Source organism: Amphiprion ocellaris, chromosome 7 (genome assembly GCF_022539595.1).
Source record: "Amphiprion ocellaris isolate individual 3 ecotype Okinawa chromosome 7, ASM2253959v1, whole genome shotgun sequence".
Lineage (NCBI taxonomy): Eukaryota > Metazoa > Chordata > Actinopteri > Pomacentridae > Amphiprion > Amphiprion ocellaris.
Window position 1 is genome coordinate 25,870,544 of NC_072772.1, and position 24,929 is coordinate 25,895,472.

General features: G+C 40.8%; 1 protein-coding gene and 1 pseudogene across 13 annotated transcripts in view; one reads left to right on the forward strand and one right to left on the reverse strand.

The window, feature by feature from the left end:
* myo18ab (myosin XVIIIA b) overlaps positions 1-24,929 on the reverse strand; it is a 207,556-nt gene that overhangs the window by 105,021 nt on the left and 77,606 nt on the right. For all 13 annotated transcript variants that reach the window (XM_055012350.1, XM_055012349.1, XM_055012348.1 and 10 more), the window contains 3 exons: positions 23,523-23,623; positions 22,987-23,050; positions 22,672-22,816 (listed from right to left, as the gene is read on the reverse strand). In XM_055012350.1, the coding sequence (XP_054868325.1) occupies positions 22,672-22,816; positions 22,987-23,050; positions 23,523-23,623 (310 nt within the window). The remainder of the gene's footprint in view (positions 1-22,671; positions 22,817-22,986; positions 23,051-23,522; positions 23,624-24,929) is intronic.
* Positions 3,261-17,548, forward strand: LOC129349331 (uncharacterized; annotated as a pseudogene).

The following is a 24,929-nucleotide window of genomic DNA, read 5'->3' on the forward strand; positions in this document are numbered from 1 at the left end:
AAAATCGTCAAAAAATATGACATATAATTCAAAATGGCCGACTTCCTCTTGGGTTTTGGCCATAGGTGTCAGTTACATTTTTGTGCCTGTTGATGAGTTACATATCTGTGTCAAATTTCATGATTCTAGGTGACACATACTGGCCGTAGTAACTGTTTGAAATTTTCCAGGTGGCGCTATGGAGCCATTTTGCCACACACATGTACAGTTCTTCTAAAACATCAAATGGGTTGCTGGTCCAGATATGTGTGGTAATTTTGACGAGCATTTGAGCATTTTTAACCTGTCAAAAAGTACTTTGTTTTGGCAAAGATGCGTTGCCACGGCAAGAGTGTTTTATGAATCAACAAAATCGTCACACTGTGGCATCATCCAGGCGTGAACACTGAGCTGTCCAATTTCTAGAAAGATATGATAAAGTAACGGGCGATATGTGCAAATGTATTGACAAAAACTTTGTATCGCCAATAGGTGGCGCTATGAGTATTTCTAAATTTATGAATGTGGATGTGTTCAGACCTGGACTGGTGTCCATCACATGAAGTTTGGTCCAGATTGGACCTTTTCCAGCTGAGATATAAATAATTCAATTTTCATGGCGAGAAATCGAAATTCGCCGCGCCGCCAGAGACACGCCCCTTGACGACGAGTCACCATTTTCTCGGGGAATCATCATCAATGTGTTCTTGCTTATGTCACCGCATTTGAGGTGAATTTAATCAACCTGCTATGAGTAGGACATCAAAATGTAAAAAAAGTCCATTTCCTGATACCACAAGGTGGCGCTATGACTGTCAATGTATCTAGCCACATGGGTGTCGTCAGGGCCGCACACTGATCATACATGTAAAATTTCAGGCAGATTGGAGCATGTACAGCAGAGTTAGACAGCACTTCCTGTTTCATGGCGAAGGATCAATAATTTTGGGAGTCGCCATGGCCACGCCCTTTGACTGTTGGTGAGCATTTTCATAAGTTTTCATCAGGAAAGACTGTTGCATATATTTGCCAAATTTGACGTCTCCCGGACTTACCCCCAATGAATTATTAATCTCAAAAAATTTACAGCTAATTCAAGATGGCCGACTTCCTGTTGGGTTTAGGGCGTGGCCGTGATTGACTTTTTTGCTGAATATGCACCCAAAATTTTGTAGCTGTAGATGAAACACCCTGCCAGTTGGCCTAATGACCAAATTTTCAATTTTGCAGGGGGCGCTATGGAGCCATTTTGCCACACACGTGCAAATCCCATAAAATATCAAATTTTTCGCCGGTCCTGATGTGTGTGGCGATTTTCATGTGTTTTCGTGTATGTTAAGGGCGTCAAAAATGGCCATTTCCTGTCGCACAAAGAATAATAATAATTCCTTATTCCTTACAATAGGGTCTTCGCACCGTTGGTGCTTGGACCCTAATTAAAACTGCAAGCAGCGTTGAATGGGTCCTCGCATTCTTGCTGGTCAGCGAGTCCCAGCATGTCCACCAGGTGGCGCTGCGATCGAAGGTGTATGTCGTCCTATGGATGTGATGAGGGGTGGACTGTCATCACACATGTAAAGTTTCAGCCAGATTGCAGCTTGTAGAGGATAGTTGTGCAGCACGTCCTGTCCATCCACCACATTGCGCTATCACTGGGACTGTATATTGGTCTTTGGAATTCATCAGGGCCGGACTCTGATCACACATGTAAAATTTCAGGCAGATTGGAGCATGTACAAGCTAGTTATAGAGCATTTCCTGTTCATCCAACAGGTGGCGCTGTGACTGAGAGTGTATATTGGCCTATGGATGTGATCAGGATTGGACTCTGATCACAGATGTAAAGTTTCAGGCAGATTGGCGCATGCATAGGCTAGTTATACAGCATTTCCTGTCCATCCAACTGGTGGCACTATCACTCTGACTGTACATTGGTCTATGGATGTCTTCAAAACTGGACTCTGATCACACATGTAAAGTTTGAGTCAGATTGGAGCATGTACAGGCTAGTTAGACAGAATTTCCTGTTTCATGGTGAGGTATCCAAAATGGCCGCCAGGTGGCGCTATCACTTTCACTGTATATTGGTCTAAGGAACTCATCAGGGCTTGACACTGATCACACGTAAAAAATTTCAGGCAGATTGGTGCAAGTACAGGGTAGTTAGAACTTCCTGTTTCATGGCAAGATATTCAAAATGACTGCCAGGCGACCCTAGTACTGTGAATGTATATCGACCTATGGATGTGATTGTGGCCGGACTGTGATCACACATGTAAAGTTTGAGGCCGATTGGTGCATGCACACGCTAGTTATACAGAACTTCCTGTTTCATAGTGAGACATTCAAAATGGCCGCCAGGTGGCGTTATGACTGTGAATGTATATCAACCTATGGATGTGATTAGGGCAGGACTCTGATCACACATGTAAAGTTTGAGGCAGATTGGTGCATGCACAGGCTAGTTATACCGCACTTCCTGTTTCATGGCAAGAAATTCCAAATGGCCGCCATGTGGCGCTATGACTGTGAATGTATGTCGACCTATGGATGTGATTGTGGCCAGACTGTGATCACACATGTAAAGTTTCAGGCAGATTGGAGCAGGTACAGGCTAGTTAGACAGCACTTCCTGTTTTATGGTGAGAAATCCGAAATGGCCGCCAGGTGGCGCTATCACTTTCCCTGTATATTGGTCTATTGAACTCATCAGGGCTAGACACTGATGACACATAAAATTTCAGGCAGATTGGTGCATGTACAAGCTAGTTAGATAGAACTTCCTGTTTCATGGCGAGAAATTCCAAATGGCCGCCATGTGGCGCTATGATTGTGAACGTATGTCGACCTATAGATGTGATTGTGGCCGGACTGTGATCACACGTAAAGTCTGAGGCAGATTGGTGCATGTACAGGCAAGTTGGATAGAACTTCCTGTTGTCATGGCGAGACATTCAAAATGGCCACATTATGCTGGTTGCTATGGCCACGCCCTCAGACTTTTAAGGAGCATTCTCATATAATAATTCTGTATGTACTGATGCATGTTATTGTCTCTTACTGTCAGGAGCAGATATTCAGTGGTGGGAGTCACAGGTCACAACTTGTGTGTGTGTGTGTGTGTGTGTGTGTGTGTGTGTGTGTGTGTGTGTGTGTGTGTGTGTGTGTGTGTGTGTGTGTGTGTGTGTGTGTGTGTGTGTGTGTTTGTGTGTGTATTAGCTATCATGTGCTCAGACATGGCGGTGACAGCTGTCGCTACAGCAGAAACCCGCTGATGGTGATTGGATCCTTCAACGATCCGATTGTTGCTCCGCCCACATTTTCCTTCACATGAAGCTTCAGATTGGTGGACATTTGAATTTCGAAAAATCCCACCCTGAAAGGAGCATAAATACTCCAGTCAAGTACGTACCCGTTGCCTTTCAGTGATTTATTCTCTGCTAAGGCCCGACCTGAATTTTCAGAGACCAGAGACTATCTAGTTTCCCGGCTTCTGAGAATTTGAGTGCTTTTTTACAACCCTATCCCTGTGGATTTATTCTTTTGCTTGGCTTTTGCTCTTTTGCTGCTGAACTCTGGCGATTTTTCCCCACGGAATTTCATGTTTTGGACCAGACGCTCGCTTCAAAGGGTAAGTTTGACGACAGAATTAGCATAGTGTTTAAAATGATTTGTTGTCTAGTGTTAGCTGAACTGAATTTGTATGTGTTAAATTGGGTAGGGTTAAAACTTTATTGTAACGTAATGATTGTGTGTGGAATCTATTGAAGAAGCATCGAGGCCTTTGTGTGTATTTTGTCTGGCGTTTTTTTTTGTCACGGTTGTGTGTTTTTGGTCACGGCTGTGTGTGAATGAGCTGTTGTCCACAGTTAGCTGAATTTAATTTTTACGTCTGTCTTTATTGTGATGTCATGATTAAGCATTTTTTGGTAGATGAAGCATGGACTGTATTTTTGTATACTGTGTTGGATTTTAATTCTCTGTGAGTGTTTCATGTTGCTATATTAGAATGGTATTTAAAATGATGATATGATGTCAAGTGTTAGCTGAATAGAATGATTTCTGTCTCCAGTTGTGTATGGGTAAAGGTGTACTTTACTGTAATGATTAAGCATTTGTGTGGAATCTGTTGTAGAAGCATCGAGGCCTTTATGTGTGTATTTTGTCTGGCGGTTTTTTCGGTCATGGCTTTGTGTGAACGTCGGTCAGTGTTTGACATCACTGCTTTAGTAGAATATGAGCTGGTGTCCAGAGCTGGTTGCATTTAATTTTTATGTCTGAAGGGGTAAAACTTTATCGTAATGTCATGATTGAGCATTTGTGTGGAATCTGTTGTTGAAGCATTGCGGCCTGTATGTGTGTATTTTGTCTGGCAGTTTTTCGGTCGGCTGTGTTTTCAGTCATGGCTGTGTGTTTTCGGTCTGCTGTGCGTTTTCGGTCACGGCTGTGTGTTTTCGGTCGGCTGTGCGTTTTCGGTCACGGCTGTGTGTTTTCGGTCGGCTGTGTGTGAGTGTAGACTGAGTCATGTCGCCGCATTACTGTTGGAAATGATGAGCTGTTTATCCATAGTTGGCTGATTTTATTTTGCATGTCAGGAGGAGTAAAAGTTTAAATTGATGCCATGATTAAACTTTTTTGTGTCAATGTTTGTATATGCATTGCTCCATCTATTTCTCTGTTCTGTGTGCTGGATTTTTTCCCACTCTTTTCTATGTGGCGTAGCATGGTGTGTAAATGATGTGTTATCCAGAAGACCATATATAATGAACAAATGAGTTGTTGTCCCGAGTTACCTGCATAGAATTTTAATGTCCTTAGTGGTAAAAGTTTATTGTAATATCACCATAAAGCATTTGTGTTAAAGCGTTTGTAGGTGAAGCGCGGTCTGTATTTTTCTAAAGTGTAGGGTGGATTTTTATTCTGTCTTTGGGGACGGTTTGTATAATTTTCGGAGAGTGTTCCTTGTCGGTGGATTAAAATGGTGTTTAAAGTGATGATATGATGTCAAATGTTAGCTGAACAGAATGATTTCTGTGTTAAATTGTGTACAGGTAAAAGTGTATTTTACTGTAATGATTAAGCATTTTGTGGCAAATTGTGAAGATGGATTGCTGTATCCATTTTCCTATTTTGTCTGGCGTTTTTCTCTTTTCTGGTGAGTGTTTCATGTTGCTATATTAGAATGGTGTGTAAAATAATCTATTGTCAAGTGTTAGTGGATTGAATGTGTACATCTGCAATTGTGTAGGGTTAAAAACTTTATTTTTAATGTAATGATTGAGCTTTTGAGTGGAATCTGTAGTAGGAGCATCAGGGCCTGTATGTGTGTATTTTGTCTGGCTGTTTTTGTCGCCGAGTGTTTGTGGTCATGGCTTTGTGTGAATGTCAGTGACTGTTTGATGTAGCTGCTTTAGTCGAACATGATGAGCGGTTGTCCAGAGTTAGCTGCATTTAATTTTTATGTCTGTCTTTATTGTGATGTCATGATTAAGCATTTTTTGGTAGATTAAGCATGGACTGTATTTTTGTCAACTGTGTGTTGGATTTTAATTCTCTGTGAGTGTTTCATGTTGCTATATTAGAATGGTGTTTAAAATGATGATATGATGTCAAGTGTTAACTGAATAGAATGATTTCTGTCTCCAGTTGTGTATGGGTAAAGGTGTATTTTACTGTAATGATTAAGCATTTTTGTGGCAAATTGTGAAGATGGATTGCTGTATCCATTTTCCTACTTTATCTGGCATTTTTTTCTCTTTTCTAAGGCGTTTTTTTTATATTCTGGTGAGTGTTTCATGTTGCTATATTAGAATGGTGTGTAAAATAATTTTTTGTCAAGTCTTAGTGGATTGAATTTGTACATCTGCAACTATGTAGGGTTAAAAACCTTACTTTTAATGTAATGATTGAGCTTTTGAGTGGAATCTGTTGTAGGAGCATCAGAGCCTGTATGTGTGTATTTTGTCTGGCGGTTTTTGTCGCTGTGTTTTCAGTCTTACTTTATGTGAATGTCAGTGAGTGTTTGATGTTGCTGCTTTAGCAGAACATGATGAGTTGTTGTCCACAGTTGGTTGAATTTATTTTGCATGTCGGGAGGAGTAAAAGTTTAAAGAAATGTCCTGACTGCGCATTTGTAGGGAAATATTGGTAGATTACAGGTGGGCTGTATGTGTATATACTATTTGACAGATTTTTTTCTGGTCAATAATGGCTTTGTGTAACTACTGGGGACTGTTTCATGTTGTTAGAAATCAAGTGTATTGTATTGTCATTTTAAGTAGTTGTATAGAGTGTTTTATGGAAGCATTGCGGACACACAGAGAGACACAGACACAGACAGACACACAAGAAATGTTTCATTGTTAGTGGATTGAATTTGTACATCTCCAGTTGTGTAGGGTTAAAACTTTATTTTTAATGTAATGATTGAGCTTTTGAGTGGAATCTGATTTAGGAGCATCGGGGCCTGTATGTGTGTATTTTGTCTGGCAGTTTTTGTCGCTGTGTTTTCAGTCATGGCTGTGTGTGAGTGTTTGATGTTGCTGCTTTAGTAGAATGTGATGCACAGTTGTCCAGAGTTAGCTGCATTTAATTTTTATTTCTGAAGGGGTAAAACTTTATTGTGATGTCATGATTAAGCATTTTTTGGTAGATGAAGCATGGACTGTATTTTTGTATACTGTGTTGGATTTTAATTTTCTGAGTGTTTCATGTTGCTATATTAGAATGGTGTTTAAAATGACCATGTGTTGTCAAGTGTTAGCTGAATAGAATGATTTCTGTCTCCAATTGTGTATGGGTAAAGGTGTATTGCAGTGCAATGATTAGGCATTTTTGTGAGAATTTGTGAAGAGGGATTGCTGTATAATTTTTTTCCTATTTTTATCTGACAGTTTTTTGGCTTTGTGTAAATGTAGGTGAGTGATTGGTGTTGCTGCATTAGCTTTGACAACAGTGAGCTGTTGTCCAGTGTTAGTTGCATTTATTTTTTTTATGTCTGGAGGGGTAAAAATTTATTGTAATGCCATGATCAACCTTCGTGTTGTCTAAGGGTCAAAAACGACCCGGCCACTATGTTTAATAGCACAGAAAAAAAAAAACAAATTAACTTTTCATTCAACTTGAAAGTCAGTTCAGTGTCTGTTTATATTTTCATCAAAGCTGTACACAGTACACAACAATGTAAAAAGATGGTCTTAGGGTCATTTTTGAGCTGGCAGTTAAAAATTACAGTCACAGCAGACTAAAACACACACCCACATCACACACACACCTCTAAAACCACAAAGACAGACACAGGCATGCACACAGACAGACAGACGCAGACACAGGCTGCACACAGACACACACAGACAGACAGATACAGAGACACACACACACAGACAGAGACACACAGGCACACGGACCGACACACACAGACACAGGCATGCACAGAGACAGACACACGCACGCACGCACACAGGCAGACACAGGCAGACACAGAGAGAGACACAGACACAGACAGACAGACAGACAGACACAAGTGTTATTTCATTTGTTTGAGATGTTTTGTTTATGGTTGAAGTGGCACCTGCACAGAAAGTTTGTTTTTCTGAGATCAGAGTTCATTCTCTCTCTCTCTGTTTGTGTGTGATACATGTGCGAAGTCCATTCACACACTCTTGCGTACTGTTCCACAAATGCTAAAGTTTAATATGTTCTTCATGTTTTTATTTTGCATCTATTGTTTTATTCTTATTGTTGTAAGTTATGCACCTTGTGAGTGGGAGCAATGATTCAAAAGATGTGAAATGACTAGTATTTTGTAGCTGACTTTTTGTAGTTGAATTCCATTGTGCAGTATACAGTACACTGTTGTTTCCCTTCAAAAAATGCATTTAAAGCTACTTTCTGCACATTTCTGGTACTTTCCTAGGATATACAAGTACTATCTCTTGCTAAAGAAATAATGCTTACACTTATGCAGTACATTTTGCAGCAGTAATAATGATGATAAAGCTCTACCTTAGTAAAGAAAACTGTTGGAACATGTAATGTAATGAGAATAAGTGATGTCCATTCATTAAATAGAGTTTTTCTGCCCTCTGAAGAGGGAAATACCCAGATAGTAAAAGTTTATTGAGATGTAGTGATTACGCATTTGTGTTGAAATCTTTTTTAGATGGCTTGCAGCAAATCCCACCACCGCTCCCGGGCTGCCATGAAGCGGCTGGAGGTGCAACATTCGGTCCAACCCCAGCAAGCTACCACTCCCAGTCATGCACGTATGTAGCCCAACTGTACTTTAATTGTATGTTATATTTTTAAAGGTTGTCTTCTTCATGCTTTTTGTCAGTTACATGATTGATCTACATACCATATGGCCTTAGAGTCATACGGTATGATTTGTAAAGGCTGAATGTTCAATATTTCAGTGATGTGTGTTTTTAATGTAGGTTTTCTACCCCTTCTGTCAGGGGTTTTTTTCATCAGGGGGACGTTTGCTTTGAGTACGGTGGTGTTCAGTGTATGGCTATATGTTTAGTAGCCATGGCAAAGCATACAGTTAATAGTGTGTTCTCGTGGCAGTCTGACACTGTCGATGAGGTCCTAGTTTTCGGTGATGAATTGTACACAGTTTTTCGGCAGAGCAATTTGATCGGTGGTGGGTCTACTTTGATGTGTGTGGCTGATTTGCCCAAAGAGTTTTTTATGGGTGAACGCCAGTTTGAGTTTGAGTATGGAGAGTTTGTCACTGGTGATGTAGATGTAGATGGCGAGCTCATTATGGCAGGTGTATGCACAAGTTTAAGGGATGGTTTGGAAATGATATTTAGGGAGTATGACACGTGCTTTCTGACTTTGGAGTCTAGTACATGTGCAATCATTCGTGAAAATGGGCATTTTGCCATTTTTGATTCTCATGTGCGTAATATGGATGGAATGGTAGATGCACGTGGCTCGAGTGTTGTGGTGTATTACTTGAACAGGTTTTTAAGCATGTGTGTAGATTAGCACATGGGCTCACAGTAAGAAGGAAACTGTTTGAGATCGCAGGTGTGCGTGTCATTGGCAAAACAAATAGTCAGGGAGGTTGTAAGCGGCCAATGTCGTTGGATGTTGGTCCATCAAAATGGCAAAAAAAATTGCCATGTTGATGAAGGTGATGTTACTTTTGTAAGTGTCTCAACTCAAAAGCTTCAGTTCAGTCCTCTTCGTAATGAGGTGGCACAAGCTCTATGTTCACATTTGAACATAGTCAGCCAAAACAGTAGTAACCTGCAATGAAGTAGGTGAGTTAGGCATGCCATGTTGGAATGAGCACATAGTTGGTGATGGCAATTGTTTCTTCAGAGCAGTTAGTCAGGCTGTGAGTGGTACACAGGAGTATCACCCAATTATTAGGCAAGCAGTGGTTGAGCAACTGACAAGTAATGCTGTTGCCTATAGTAGTCTTTTGAGGAGTGACTATTCATCAGTGATGGAATATGTTAGAATATCCAAAATGGCTGATGTTGGCACTTGGGCTACTGAGGTAGAGATTCGGGTAACAGTAGATTTTTTAGAGGTAAATGTATTTACCTTTTGTTAGGATCACTGGCTTCAATATAGATGCAGGAATACATTGTTAACAGATCAAGGAGTGTATTTGGAGAACTGCTATGGTAACCATTATGAGACTGTTGTTTGTGTACAACGACCTCAAATGTATGGTTGCTATGGTTACTGCGACGTGAATGTGGGCCATTCTAGAGTGTCCCAATTCAGACAGCAGGGTAGGGAGAAAGATGTTGCTGGTCGCGACAGTTGTATTGCAGATGTAGGCTGTGTTGCAGATCTTGTTAAAGACGAAGTAGGAGAGCAACATCAGCATCGTAGTACATCTGCACAAGCCGTGGATCGCATGGCAGTGTTGAGTGCTGTCAGCAAGTCATTTACATTTAGTCCGTTGTGTAACGATGTTGCGACATCACTATGTAAAAAGTTCAATGTAGAGTTTACAAAAGTAGATGCACCAGCAATGGCAGTGTGTGGGCCTTTAGGTCCAGTTTGTATGACGACTAAAGTTGTAGAGGATGGTAATAGTTTCTTCAGAGCAGTATCTCATGTTATTTCTGGTTGTCAGAGTAGACACGGCAAAATAAGGCGTGTTGGAGTTAAACATGGAGTGATAGTGACAAGTATGTGAAATTTGAGGGAAAAGGGTACACTTGTATGTCTGAATATATGCAGAAGACACAGATGAAATATGTGGGACACTGTGCTTCTTACATCGCATTTAAGTCTACAGCTAAGGCCCTTGGAGTTGACGTCTTTGTGTGTAGGGAAGGAGAATGGGTTAAGTATAGTGGCATGAATGCAACGGCGACAGTGCAAACGATATATTTGAAAAGTGTAAACAATACTTTCGAGCCGGTTGTTTGTGTGCAACATGGTAATGACCAGGGTTGCTTTAATTTGTGCAGATTAGGTCATTCATTTGGCATGGATTATATGCGTCGAAGGAAAGTGAAGGATTTGTCCAAAGGGCAGTTTGTGAGCAAAAGGCATTTGTCAAAGTATTTGAAAAAGAAAAAGAATTTTCAGTGGAAAATTGCAAATGAGGAAAACAATGTTTAGAAAGGATTGGAATGAAAGAATGAATAGGACGTATATGGAGAACAAACTGTTTCGGGAGAAGGCCAAGCAAAGAAGTTCACGGTCTTATAGAGAAACTCTGAAGCTTAGGGAGAAAGTTAAGACAAGGAGCAAGGAGAGGTATGAGAAAAATGTGCTTTTTAGAGAGGAATGTAAGGCAAGGAGTATCTGGAAGTATCTGGTGAACGTGTTGCATAGGCAGCAAGTACGGCAAAGTAGTCAAATGAAATATAAATTGAATGAAGAGCACCGGCAAAATGTAAAAGCTCTGAGTAAAAGGAAGTATCGTACAAATTTAGAGCACCAGCGGAATGTTAAAGCTTGGAGTATAAGGAAATATCACGGCGATGCTGAGCAGAAGAAACAAACAGAGGATGAAATTAAAGGAGAAGTCTGAGCAGTTCAATTTTGTTATGAAGCAGTTTTTAGATACGGTAAAAGATGGTCCAGATTTTGTGTGTTGCGTTTGCTGTAGATTGTTGTTCCGACACCAGGTTTTACAGTGTAAGAGAGATAGTTATATGAAGAGAAAAGACATTGCTGCAGTCGCAGATGTCTGCATTAGTGAAGCTTATCTTCACAAATGTAATGATTGTTTAAATCCTTGTCAGTGGTTGAAAACAGCTAGAGGTAAGCTGTGGATTTGTTTTAGTTGTAATGACAAGGTGAGTAGAGGTGAAATGCCGGCTGAGTGTGCAGTTAATTGGGCCTTGATCCTATTCCCCCAGAATTGGCATGTTTAAATAACCTTGAACAACATTTAATTGCATTGCATATTCCATTCCTGAAAATGTTGGCTTTATCTAAAGGTGGCCAAAATGGGGTACACGGACCAGTAACGTGTCCCTGCCGATATTGTACAGACCAACAATTTGCTGCCTCATACTAGTATGGAGGGCTCATTGTTGCCTGTCAAATTGAAATGCAAATTAACATATAAAGGACATTATGAGTACCAATTTGTTGACTCCATGCACATACGGCAGGCATTGCAGTATCTGAAAAGTGTAAATAGGTATTATGCGGAAGTTGAATTCAATGCTGAATGGCTGAACATGTTTTGTATGGAAGAAGATAGCGAAGTTGTTCCACAGCAGACTGATGAAGCAGCAGGTGTTGAAGCATCTGCTGATAATGATGATGAGCTTTTGCACGATAGGCAGCAGCACTGTATGTTTCAGGATATGTGTCTCATGCCTGTTGACATTGGTCAGGAAGCACTGGATCAATATTTTGATGATGTATTGAATCTGGCCCCAGCAGAAGGGAATAATCCCGTGAAATTATTGTCTGATCGGGACAATGAAGCCAAATGCTTCCCAGTGTTGTTTCCGCAAGGCTGTAACACGTATCATGAAAGCAGGCTGCATTGCTTGGCATTGTTGCGCTACTTTAATAATTGCATATTACATGCCGATGGTAGGTTTGCGCGGAATGTGGAGTACATTTTTTTTGCCCAGTACCTGTCTGAAGTAGAACAGGTCATGGCAAATGTATCGATAGCACTAAGAAAAGGGAAAGCAGGCAGTAAGTCCCACAAAATTGGTAAGGATAAAGATAACGAAAACTCCTTGAAGAAGTTGTTGGAGTTCGATGACGGCCATAGGTTTTTGAAACCTATCACAGGTACCCCAGCTTTTTGGCAGGCAGCACAGCGTGACCTACTGGCATGTGTGCGTCAGCTTGGTATCCCCATGTGGTTTTGTTCATTTTCCTCTGCTGACCTGCGCTGGCAAAACCTTCTGCATAGCATTTTAAAACAGGAAGGCAGAACAGAGACTGCCGAAAGCTTAGAGTGGGCAGACCGATGCGAGCTGTTGCGTCGTAATCCTGTCACTGCGGCGCGAATGTTTGATTTTCGGTGGCACTGTTTTTTAAGGGAGGTCCTCATGTCTGCATCCCACCCAACTGGCAAAATTAAGGACTAGTTTTACCGGGTGGAATTTCAGCAGCGAGGCTCCCCGCATGTACATTGCCTATTTTGGATAGACAATGCACCGTTGATAAGAACACGGACGCAGAGGTCACTGAATTCATTGACTGATATGTGACGTGTGAGTTACCCTCAGAAGATGAGGAGTTATTGGACATTGTTCAGTCAGTTCAGCAGCATTCCAAGCGACATTCCAAAACTTGTAAAAAGAAAAAAAATGTTTGTCGGTTCAATTTTCCAAACCCTGCATCTATGCGGACTTTTATATGTCATGCTGAAGATGGGCAAAAGTGTGTGTGTCATGTAGGCAAAAAAGGGTTGGATAAGTTGGTACGGTGTACGTGTAGAATGCCAAAAGACAGAGCAGAAGAAATTCTGACTTCAGTCAAATGTGCATTATCAGATGAAAAGAGAAGCTTTGATAGCTTGGAGCATTTGTTCAGTAGTTTACGTATAGACCAAGGTTGTTTTGAGAATGCTTACAAACGCTGTAGCAATAAAACTCATGTGGTGTTCAGAGGCATCAATGAGGTTTGGGTGAATCAGTACAGCAAGTCGCTATTGAAATGCTGGAATGCGAATATGGACATTCAATATGTCGTTGACGCATATGCTTGTATAGGCCATATAATATCGTATATTTCAAAGGCCGAAAGGGAAATCGGCCTGCTGCTTGGAAATGCTCAAAAGGAGGTGGCTAAGGATAAGAATATGAACGCCAGAGATGCGTTGAAGAACTTAGGCCGTGTATATTTGCACAACCGCGACGTCTGTGCATAAGAAGCCGTATACAAACTAACGTAGTATGCATTTGAAAGAATGTTCATGAAAAGTAGTCTTTGTACCCACAGGTGAAAACATAGTCAGGATGAGTTTGCCTTTGAATGTTTTGAAAGAAAAGGCATCTGATGGGTTTAGCATTGATAACATGTGGATGACTAACATAGTCGATCGCTACAAGAAAAGACCAGAGGATAGAGCTTTTAATGACGTGTATGGCAGCATTTGCTTCAGAATATAGGATTCTGAGGAAAAATGAGAAATCCCAGAGGCGGGTAACTTTAAAGAATAAGAGTGGTTATGTGACGAAAAGAACACAAACCAAACCAGTGGTTGTGCGTTACGTGCGCTTTTCGGAGACCAACAAGCCAGATGCATTTCATTAAAGCATTCTGCAGCTATTTCAGCCATACCGTGTCGACGCAGAGCTAAAACCTCCAAACTGTGAAACTTTTGAAGAGTTTTACAAAAACGGTAATGTGAGGTTTAGCGATGGGTCCACACATTCAGTCAAGTCTGTTGTGGACGACAATAGAAGTAAATTTGAAATAGAAGCCGATAAATTGGATAATATTGAAAATAAAGTCGATATTGATGCTATACATGAAGATGCCTGGGGCCAGTTGTGTCCAGAGCAAGAGCTAGAGCGGTTAGAGTGTGAAGGGGAACGCAAAGCCAAAGGCCAGCCAGTGGAAGAGCATGTGGAAAATATTTCCGACTTGGCAGTGATTGGCAATGAGATAGCCCATTTGGAGAAGCGTAACAACATAATGTGCAGAAGTGAGGGACTGGCCTTGATTAGATCTCTGAATGAGATGCAGCTGGCTATTTTTTTTTATCAGATACGCCAGTGGTGTTTAGATAAGGTAGCAGGGAAAAGGCCAGACCCAATGCACTTGTTTCTCACAGGTGGTGCAGGTACGGGTAAGAGTCATTTAATCAAGGCTATTCAGTATGAGGCCATGAGGTTGTTGTTGGCGACATGTCGTCATCCTGACAACGTTTGTGTTTTGTTGACTGCTCCTACAGAGATTGCTGCATACAATTTGCGTGCAGCAACTATTCACAACACGCTTTGTTTTGTCAAAGATGTACGCTTGCCGTACACACCTTTAGGTGGGGAGAAGCTTAATCCTATCTGTGCCAAATACTGTGATCTGAAATTACTGATTATTGATGAAATCTCCATGGTAGATCACAAACTGTTGGTCTATATCCATGGAAGATTAAGGCAGATCAAACAAAGCGGTGACTTTTCCCCTTTTGGAAATGTCAGTGTTGTGGCTGTAGGGGACTTTTACCAGTTGCCTCCTGTTAAAGGGAAACAACTGTATGTTGATGATGGTGGCGTCAACTTGTGGTGTAGTCTGTTTCGAGTTGCCGAATTGAAAAGCATCATTAGACAAAAAGATGTCTTTGCAGAAATGTTGAACAGACTTAGATGTCGTTCAAAAGGGACTGCAGTGCTAAACGGCAACGCACAAATACTGAAATGTTGTGAAACCGGTGAAGTGAGCTCAGCTTTACACATATTTGCCACCAATAAACTAGTAAGTGAGCATAATATTGAGCAGTTCTTCAAGACTTGCTGTGAGTCTCTTTTGATTGAGGCTCAAGATTTTGTTAATAACAAAAAAACAGGCAAGCTCAAGTTGTTGGACAGGCATCATGCCAAAGCCTCAAATACGTGTTTGGAGGAGGCGCTGCTTCTGGGTAAAGATGCCTGGGTTATGTTGTGCAAACATGTTGATGTTACGGACGGTCTTGTAAATGGTGTGTGCGGCACTGTGACGCACATAGTACAGGCATGGCAATTTTCCGCCGTTCCGCGGAAATCCGGCATTTTAATTTTCAAATTGATCATTTCTGTGAATCGTTCAAATCCGTTGAGAAAATTTTAGGGGGGGTGAGGTATGTTTTTGTTACTCTTGCTCCCGGTTTTTGAGAAGCGCTCGGCGTTTCTCCCGCAGCGTAACAGACAAAGAGAACCAGTCTAGCTCCTGCTGCATTGTAAAAGGCCTTGCGATTGGTCGAAATTGGTTAGCTGCCAACGATTGGACCAATCAAATTGCTCGATGCATTCTTTTGTTACAATTCATGGCGGCATGTTCGTGTTGGAATTTTGAGCTATTGGGATCGTTTTCGGTGGAATCATGAGGTTTTTATCGAAAGATCAAGAGTCATCGGTGTTAGAAATAGATAAAAGTGTCAAAAACAAGTTCCGATGGAATTGGCTTGAGAGAAAAGTGACGGTACAGGGCAAAATGAATCCCTGATAGTGTTTAAAGAGTGTTCTGGAAATGTAAAAAAAACTGACACAGCAAAGAGAAAACTGTGACATTAGAAGTGACTTCGTGACCAGTGTAGAACTCCTGTGTAAATAGTGTTAAAAGACCTATAGAACTGTAAAAATTGTAGGACTAAATGCAGTGAGACAACATTGAAGAAAAAGTAAGTTAACTTTTCATTAAATTAACTTATTCATTACAATCTAGTCTTCTGTAATTCTATGCATGTTTTTCATTCTAAATCACCTCTATTTTACTGAAAACCTCTCAGCTTCAGGGGCCCCCCTGGACCCCCCCGAAGATTGTATACCGAACATTTTCAGCTGAAATCAAAATTTGCTGTTGCCATGCCTGATAGTAAAGTCTGACAACAAGAAGTTTCCTCTGAAGGTGTATGTCAAGTTTGATGACAATGGCATGGGTGCACAAAGGAGGAAACATACTGCAAGTGTGTCAGCACATTTAGTGGGTTCAACACCTATTGAACCAGAGGAAGAAAGGGCTACCAGTTAATGTGGAATGCGGCGGCAATTTCCATTGAAACTTGCCTGGGCTTGTACAGTCCATAAGGTGCAAGGCCTTACTGTTGATAGTGCCGCGGTTTGTCTGGAAAAAGTATTTACACCAGGACAGGCGTATGTGGCATTAAGCCGTGTTTGTAGTTTGTCGGGCTTGATAATTCAAGATTTTGATGAGAAACGCATCTACTGTAAGACAGATGTAATGGATGCCATTCAGCGTATGCCACCGTTTTTGACTGAGGACAGAGGACATGAAATAAGTACAGCATGTTTTACTGTGTTCTTGATGAATGTCCAAAATCTGACTGCACGTGTCAGAGATTTGCCATTGTGCACACAGCATTTGCAGCTTAATAACTGTATTGCTGTCACAGAAACATGGCTGGCTTCTGGCTCTTCATTTGATAGTGTTAACATTGATGGTTACACTTTCAATAACAGTCCTCGATGTGTAGCGTATAATAGTAAGAACCCAGCACTTGTAGCATTGAAAGCCCAACAACATGGTGGCGTAGGTATTTATAGTGTAGACAATGTGGCATATAATGTCATTGAAGTACCAGACACGAATTTGGAATGCTTAGTCTACAACTATGTTACTTATGACCTACTGCTAGCGATCATTTATCGCCCACCATCCTATCCCATGTTTTTGTTTAAGGTGCTTCTTGGTAAGTTACTTGATTGGCTAGATCCGCTACGTAACACCATTGCTGTCATTGGAGACTTCAATGATGACATTTTGAAGTCATCAAGCATCTGTTCTTTTGTAACAGATAAAGGGTATGTGCAAGTTGTGACACAGCCCACAACAGAGAGAGGCACATTAATTGACCATGTGTATGTTAAAACATCACATTATGAAGTGGAGTCAATCGTGTGGCCTACATACTCTAGTGACCATGAGGGTGTGGTTTGTTGTTCTAAAGACAAGACCGAGTAACATCACACTGTGTACTGCCATAGTGTTAAAACATGCAGGTACAATTTTTGCAGGGAACAAAGGAAGACTTTTTTTGTAGTTAGAGTTACTGTGTGAAGTATGTAAAGGCAAGAGGTTTTGTTTGTTGTTGGACATATATAGTTCGTATTTTCAGCATTGTTAGTTCAAGTGTTATGGTTCAAGTTCGTTCATATAGTTACTTTTAATAGGCCAGAGGTTTCGTTTCCTGTATTACAACAGCATTGATCAGTAAAATGAGGGAAAAAAAGTAAAGATAAACATTGTAGCACTAATTGACAACAGGCCTCATTTCACATAAAATGCAAAATGCTTTTTGATATCTTTCCATAGAGACACATTGAATAATAAGGAGATTTCATAGGATACATGTGATTAATGTAATGGTGTAGAATGTGGCAACAATTTAAAATCCAGCCACTCATATGTTGTAATGCAGGTTTTGCTTTACCTTCCATGTGGTGTCAAAAAGCAAAAGGCACTGGTAATGGTACTCCTGGTTTACTGGGATGGGGTTCGATTCCCTGCGGTGCCCTGCTGCTAATTTTGACTTAAACATGATAGGTGCTGAAATGTGTTATCAGCCACTTAGCTCTACTGTTAATAACTTCAATAATACTAGCACAACATCCAAGTGAACAGCTAGCTAAGTGTGTCACACGATCAAATGTGTCATGTCTTCTTGGCAATTAGTGGCAATATGACTATGAATATTAGCTTGTAGATGTAGTCAGTGTGACTGCCTTTTTTGCATCTTGATGTGCCTAGATATTCCATCAAAATTTGGTGGATGTAATTGAAAGGACCTGGCCATAGTAGATGTTCTAAATGTTGCAGGATGCGCTATTGAGCCAGTTTGCCACACATATGTGCACTTTCCGTACAAGATCCAATATTTGTCCAGTTGGGAAGTGTGTGCAAATTTTCAGTCATAGCACCACCTGACAGTGAGGGATTGGAGAATTTACATGCTACTTATCCAGCACTTCCTGTTTCATGGCGAGACATTCAAAATGGCCGCCAGGTGCCGCTATGACTGTGAATGTATATTGGCCTATGGATGTGATTGTGGCTGGACTCTGATCACAAATGTAAAGTTTGAGGCAGATTGGTGCATGTACAGGCTAGTTAGACAGCACTTCCTGTTTCATGGCGAGAAATCCAAAATGGCCACCAGGTGGAGCTGTGACTGCGAATGTATATCGACCTATGGATGTGATTAGGGTCGGATTCTGATCACACATGTAAAGTTTGAGGCAGATTGGTGCATGTACAGGCTAGTTATACAGCACTTCCTGTTTCATGGTGGGACATTCAAAATGGCCGCATTCCGCTGGTCACCATGGCCATGCCCTCAGACTTTTGCGGAGAATTTTGGTAAGTTTTGATCACCCATGACTGGTGTCCATCCTGAAGAAATTTGAGCTCTCTCAGCATGACGCTGTTTGAGTTTACAGCTTTTGAAAATGTCCAAAAATGACAAAATCGTCCAAAATATGAATCATATTTCAAAGTGGCCGCATTCCGTGGCTCACCATTTCCACACCCTCAGACTTTTGCGGAGCATTTTGATAACTTTTGATCACCCATGACTGGAGTACATCCTGGCCAACTTTGAGCTCTCTCGGTGTTAGTGTGTTTGAGTTTATAGCTTTTGAAAATGTCCAAAAATGACATCGTCCAAAATATGAATCATATTCAAAATGGCCGCATTCTGCTGGTTGCCATGGCCACACCGTTGCGGACCATTTTGATAACTTCTGGTCACTGATCACTGGTGTACAGCCTGACCAAATTTGAGCTCTCTCGGTGGTACGCTGTTGGAGTTTATAGCTTTTGAAAATGTCCAAAAATGACAAAATATGAATCATATTTCAAAATGGCAGCATTCCGTGGCTCGCCATTTCCACGCCCTCACATTTTTGCGGAGCATTTTCATAACTTTTGATCACCCATGGCTGGAGTACATCCTGACCAAATTTCAGCTCTCTCGGGGTTACGCTGTTTGAGTTTATAGATTTTGAAAATTGTCCAAAAATGACACAAAGTTGTCTAAAATATTACTTATAAATCAAAATGGCCAACTTCCTGTTGGATTATGGGTAATGATGCAAGAGGGTTTTTGTGCCTCTTGACGAGTTACATATGTGTACCGAATTTCGTAGCTCTCGGTGAAACGCGGCCTGGGGGCTGAATTTTCTTAGTTTTCTAGGGGGCGCTTGAGCCATTTTGGCATGCACGCGTGCCATTCCCCTAAAATATCACATTTTTCGCTGGTCCTGGTGTGTGTGGTGATTTTCATGCGTTTTCGTGTTATGTTTAGGGCGTCAAAAATGCCGATTTCCCAGCCGATGAAAATAAAATTCCATGGGTTTCAATAGGTTCCTCGCACCACCTCGTGGTGCTCAGACCCTAAATATGGGCCAGTGTCTATGAATATACAGGGCAAAAATGACCTTCCATGGAAGAATGACCGACAAAAAACACTGCTAATCCAGAAGAATATTAAGTATTGTCAAAGTTTGGCCACAACACACCTTGATGACATTTAAAATATTCAAGAGAATGTTCTTTGGGTTCATGAGTTTAAAGTTTAACTGTTTCAGAAACCAAACCTAAGAGTTTCACAGAACATTATAAGCTTGGCGGCAGCAGTGTGATATTGTGGGGTACTGCATCAGGGCAACTGGCAATGAAACATGAATTCTGCTGTGACAGACAATCCTATAGGAGAATTTCAGGTCATCATTCTCTGAACCTCTGGCACAGTTGGGTAATGCAGCATGACAATGATCTCACACAACAGCATGAGTCCACCTGAGTGCTTCAAATGTAATGAAATGAAATGCAAATAACAGTGGGCCAAAGTTCCACTACAGCGATATAAAGGACTGAACTCCAGTGATCAGAAGCATTTGGCTGCAGTCATTACTGCTAAAAGTCACACAACAGGCTATTTAATGCTTTTTCCCTGTGGTGATTTTGGAATTAGATAACCATTTTGCTTCAATTTTGAAATGAGCATTTTGTGCTTAATCGAGCTGCCTCTGTTTTGCGTTGGATTGTGTTTGAAGATCTGACACAGTTTAGTAAGAGACACACAAAACGAGAATAAATCAAGAGGAAGTCAAACATTTTTTCATAGCAATATGAAAGATCAGTTGCGACTCTGTGGCTATTTGAGGGTTTTCTATGTCAGATTCTCAAATATCTATCTGATACAGGCACATTGAAGCTGAAGTCATTAGCCTACACTAGACTTAACACAAAAATGGTTCTCCCAGTTTAATGCTGTACCTCCATGACTGGCCTGCACAGAGGCTGACCAGGTATCTCATTACTTGAACCCTGATGTATGGTGCACTAGAGTAAGAAAACTTTCCTCTGGATTTTAGATGACTCTCTAAGTTGAAATCAACTGAGATATCTGCGTGGGGTAAAATGTAATGAGAAAACCCATAGTCTTACTTGCTTCGGCAGTCAGCATGGTGCCTAGTGGGAACAATGCATTCAAATGTCAAGCCTGACACCTAGTGGCAACTGGCAGAAAGTCAACTCTGTTTTTTTTACTTGTCTATTTGCATATAACTCCTTGCATTTGATGGTAATGTGAGCAGGGACATGTAGCCATTAACGTCAAAGTAAAGAGGTGATGGACATGAATACATGGTTGAAAGGGCACAGAAGCTATTGTGTTGGGTAAAATAATTAAATCAATTACTCTGCTACATACATATGAGAATAAGAAAAATTTCCGCCCAACAAAATGCAGGTGACTCAAAAACGTGCTAACTGGAATTGCATGTGGAAGTGCAGCATGTCAATAGCAGCACTTAGATTTTACACTGCTGATTTGGTGCTAAATTCTTTGAGTAGAGTTTTATGTCCAGATGTTGAACACTGAACAGTCAGTCATCTTTATTTAACTCCATGGCCTCTATCTCCATAGACTATTAAACAGAATGATACATGATATATTTTACAAGTGAGGGACGTTACATTCTATAAATTAAACTGAACATGGAGAAGTATAGCAAAACATAGTCAGGTCCATAAATTTTGGACATTGACACCATTTTCAAAATTTCAGCTCTGTACACCACCACAGCGGATTTGAAATGAAACAAACAAGATATGCTTTAAGCGCAGACTTTCAGCTTTAATTTGAGGGTATTTCCATCCAAATGGTGAACGGTGGAGGAATTACAGCACATTTTATATGTGTCCTCCTCCTTTTGAAGGACCAGAAGTAATTGGAAAATTGGCTGCAAGTGTGGTATTTGTCTCTCTGTATAGCCGTGCAATAGACTGGCGACCAGGGTCCAGGTGTCCTCTGCTTTCACCTTAAATCAGCTGGGATAGACTCCAGCCCCCCGAGGACCCTAATGAGAATTAAGCAATGTATTGATAATGGATGGATGGATGAATGTATGGCTGTCAGTGGAACTGGTTGTCTTAGAATTATTGATTATGTGACTGCTGACATAAGGAGCAGGATGAATTCTGAAGGGTTTCAGGCAACATTATCTGCTCATATTCAGATTGAAATTCATATTCCAAATGCTTCAGAACTCATTGGACGGTGCTTCATGGTGCAGAGGGACAATGACTCGAAGTATACAGCCAAAGCAACCAAAGAGTTTTTTAAGGCAAAGAATTGGAATGTTCTGCAATGGCCAAATCAGTCACTTGACCTGTATCTAATTGAGCTGCATTTCACTTGCTGAAGACAAATCTGAAGGAAAATACTCAAAGAATATGCAGGAAGTGAAGACAGCAGCAGTAGAGGCCTGGCAGAGCATCATCAGGGACCAAACCCAGCATCTGGTGATGTTTATGGGTTCTAGATTTCAGGCTGTTATTGACTGCAAATGATTTACAACCAAATGTTAAAAGAGATATATGCAGTGATTTATGATTATGTTATTCTGTCCAATTACTTTTGGTCCCTTTACAAAGGGGAAGGGCACATATAAAATGTGTTGTAATTCCTCCACTGTTCACCTGACTTGCATTTAAATACCCTCAAATCAAAGCTGAAAGTCTGCACAACAAGCACATCTTGATTGTTTAATTTCAAATCCAGTGTAGTGGTGTACAGAGCTGAAATGCAGAAATTTGTATCAATGTCCAAATATTTATGGACCTGACTGTAAGTGATGAGGTTTGCCTAAGCTGCTGGAATATGTTTTAGCAAAAGACAAAGGAAATGACATGCATATATACTGTAAGAGGCCTGGATTTCTCTATTAAATTTTTATTCAGTCTGTTCATTAGTTAATCTGACATTATTTACTGATACACTCAAATGATACACCAAAATAAATTCAGGAATTAATGTCATTGGCTTTATTTGAGATGACTAGGCAAAACAGGCAATCAAATTGTCTGTTAAGAAGACGAGCTGGTCCCTAAGTCTGCTCAGCAAATATGTATAATTTTTGGTCAATGTGCCTTTTTAACCTCTGAAATGTCTCTACATATGCACAGTTTCCATCCTCATCATGCAACAATCATTGAAAGTACAGTGACCGTCTTCTTCTACTTCTCAAGATTTGATATATTTGCAGTCATCCAGATGGGACTTCCTACCTTTAGTGGCCCCTGCAGCTCCCAAATGGTAAATGGCCCCCAAGATGAGCCAAAGTGCCTTCTGCTCTTCACCAGAGATGCCCAACACCTTCATGGCGGCCTGCAGCTTAGTGAACTGCTGCAAGGCTCGCTGCTTGTCTTCAGGCTTAAGAAGGTCAAATCATATCAAACTTTACTGATCCTGGAGGTGAAGGTAAAATGTTGCAACAACAAACAGCCACTTTCACATACTTTATGTACTGATATTTTACATGGGTCAAAAAACACATCAAACTCTACAAACAGATCTCCACCGCCATCTTACCGCCGTATTACCTTAGACTGAGGGAGGATTCCAAAAGCACTGTTCTCAGCTATGTGGTTAAGGTGCAGCTCAGTTCTAGAGAAGAAACGATATATTAGGATCAGTAAGCTCCTCAGTGTCAGTGAGACCCTGAAGCCTGTTTTCAGTTGTTGTACATGTTGTAATATTGCGTAATTAGTATAGTGTATATACCAATAGTGTATTTGATTATCAGACAAAGACTGTGCTTTTGTTAGTCTGGGAAGCTGTTGGTGCGTTTGCTGACTTAACCAGGTTTTCAACAATGTGCTCAAAAATCTTGAATAGCAATTGTGATAATGGTGAACAACCTCAAGGTTCTACACAAACAGATTAAGGTGCTATTAAAATGTTGAGAACACTAGGGCTGAACCCGAATATCCAAATATTTGGTCGTTACGGTGGTGTCCAAATATTAATTTTGAGACCCGAATATTTGGATCCTTCCCCCCAGACAGATTTAAATACTTCACAGTTATGCTATTCAAATGCTGTATTTAATGGAAAAAAGAATCACTAGAGGAATCACCTCAGGCTGCTGTCAGCTCCAGCCATCATGTAGTAAAAGATATTGAAGGTGGACTCCGCCTCAGGTCGCCTGCTCACTCTCAGTTTCTCCAGCAGCATGGTCTAAGCAGGAGAAAATAATCCAAATTTCAGTTGCTATTGTAGTGGCTAAAAATGGAGTAGTTTATTGAAAATATAATTTAATATGATTTGAGTTTCATTTTTATATGATGAAGTTTGATTATGTGTGTACATGTTGATGAAAAAGGCGTAGTTGCCCTTTAATGTCTCAAGCGTAGATGCAGATGTTTGTTTACGTTTCGTTTTACGACAGTTCTGTCTGTGCTCGATAGAGAAGCATACAGTTTTCTTACCTGCGTCCAGCAAGAATTACAAGTATCTTAGCCAGCCGCATTTTTCCTGTCTGTGGAATTATATTTTGGAGAACAAAATAAACCGGAGAGTTTATATTTTTTCTTAATCATGACGTGTCCGGAGTGGATCTGTGGGATCGTGTAGCTGAGCTAACTGCGAGCATTGCATGTGGAAATACTTTCTTGCTAACGAGACTCAGTGTAAGTCAATGCAGATTCTCACGGAAGATAAACCTCTTCAGCTATATTAAGTGGTGTCATTTACAGTCAGGTCCATAAATATTTGGACACTGACACAATTTTCAGCATTTCGGCTCTGTACAACACTACACTGGATTTGAAATTAAACAATTTATACTCCCCTCCAAAAGTATTGGAACAGTGTGGCCAATTCCTTTTGGAGGGGAATGTATGTACACAATACATATGTGACCTTCACGTTTTTAAGGGACCAACAGTAACTGGACAAACTAATCATAATCATAAATGAAACTGTCACTTTTAATATTTGGTGGCAAATCCTTTGCAGTCAATAACAGCCTGAAGTCTGGAACCCATAGACATCACCAGATGCTGGGTTTGGTCCCTGGTGATGTTCTGCCGGGCCTTTACTGCTGCTGTCTTCACTTCCTGTTTGTTCTTGGGGTATTTTCCTTCAGCTGAGTCTTCAGCAAGTAAAATGCAGCTCAATTAATTTCAGGTCAAGTGATTGACTTTGCCAATGCAGAACATTCCAGTTCTTTGCCTTAAAAAACTCTTTGGTTGCTTTGGCAGTATGCTTCAGGTCACTGTCCATCTGCACCGTGAAGCACCGTCCAATGAGTTCTGAAGCATTTGGCTGAATATGAGATAATATTGCCCAAAACACTTCAGAATTCATCTTGCTGATTTTGTCAGCAGTCACATCATCAATAAATATAAAAGAACCAGAACCATTGGCAGCCATACATGACCACGCCATGATAGTACTGACACCATGCTTCACTGATGAGGTGGTATTCTTTGGATCTTAAGCAGTCCCTTCCCTTCTCCAAACTCTTCTCTTCCCATCATTC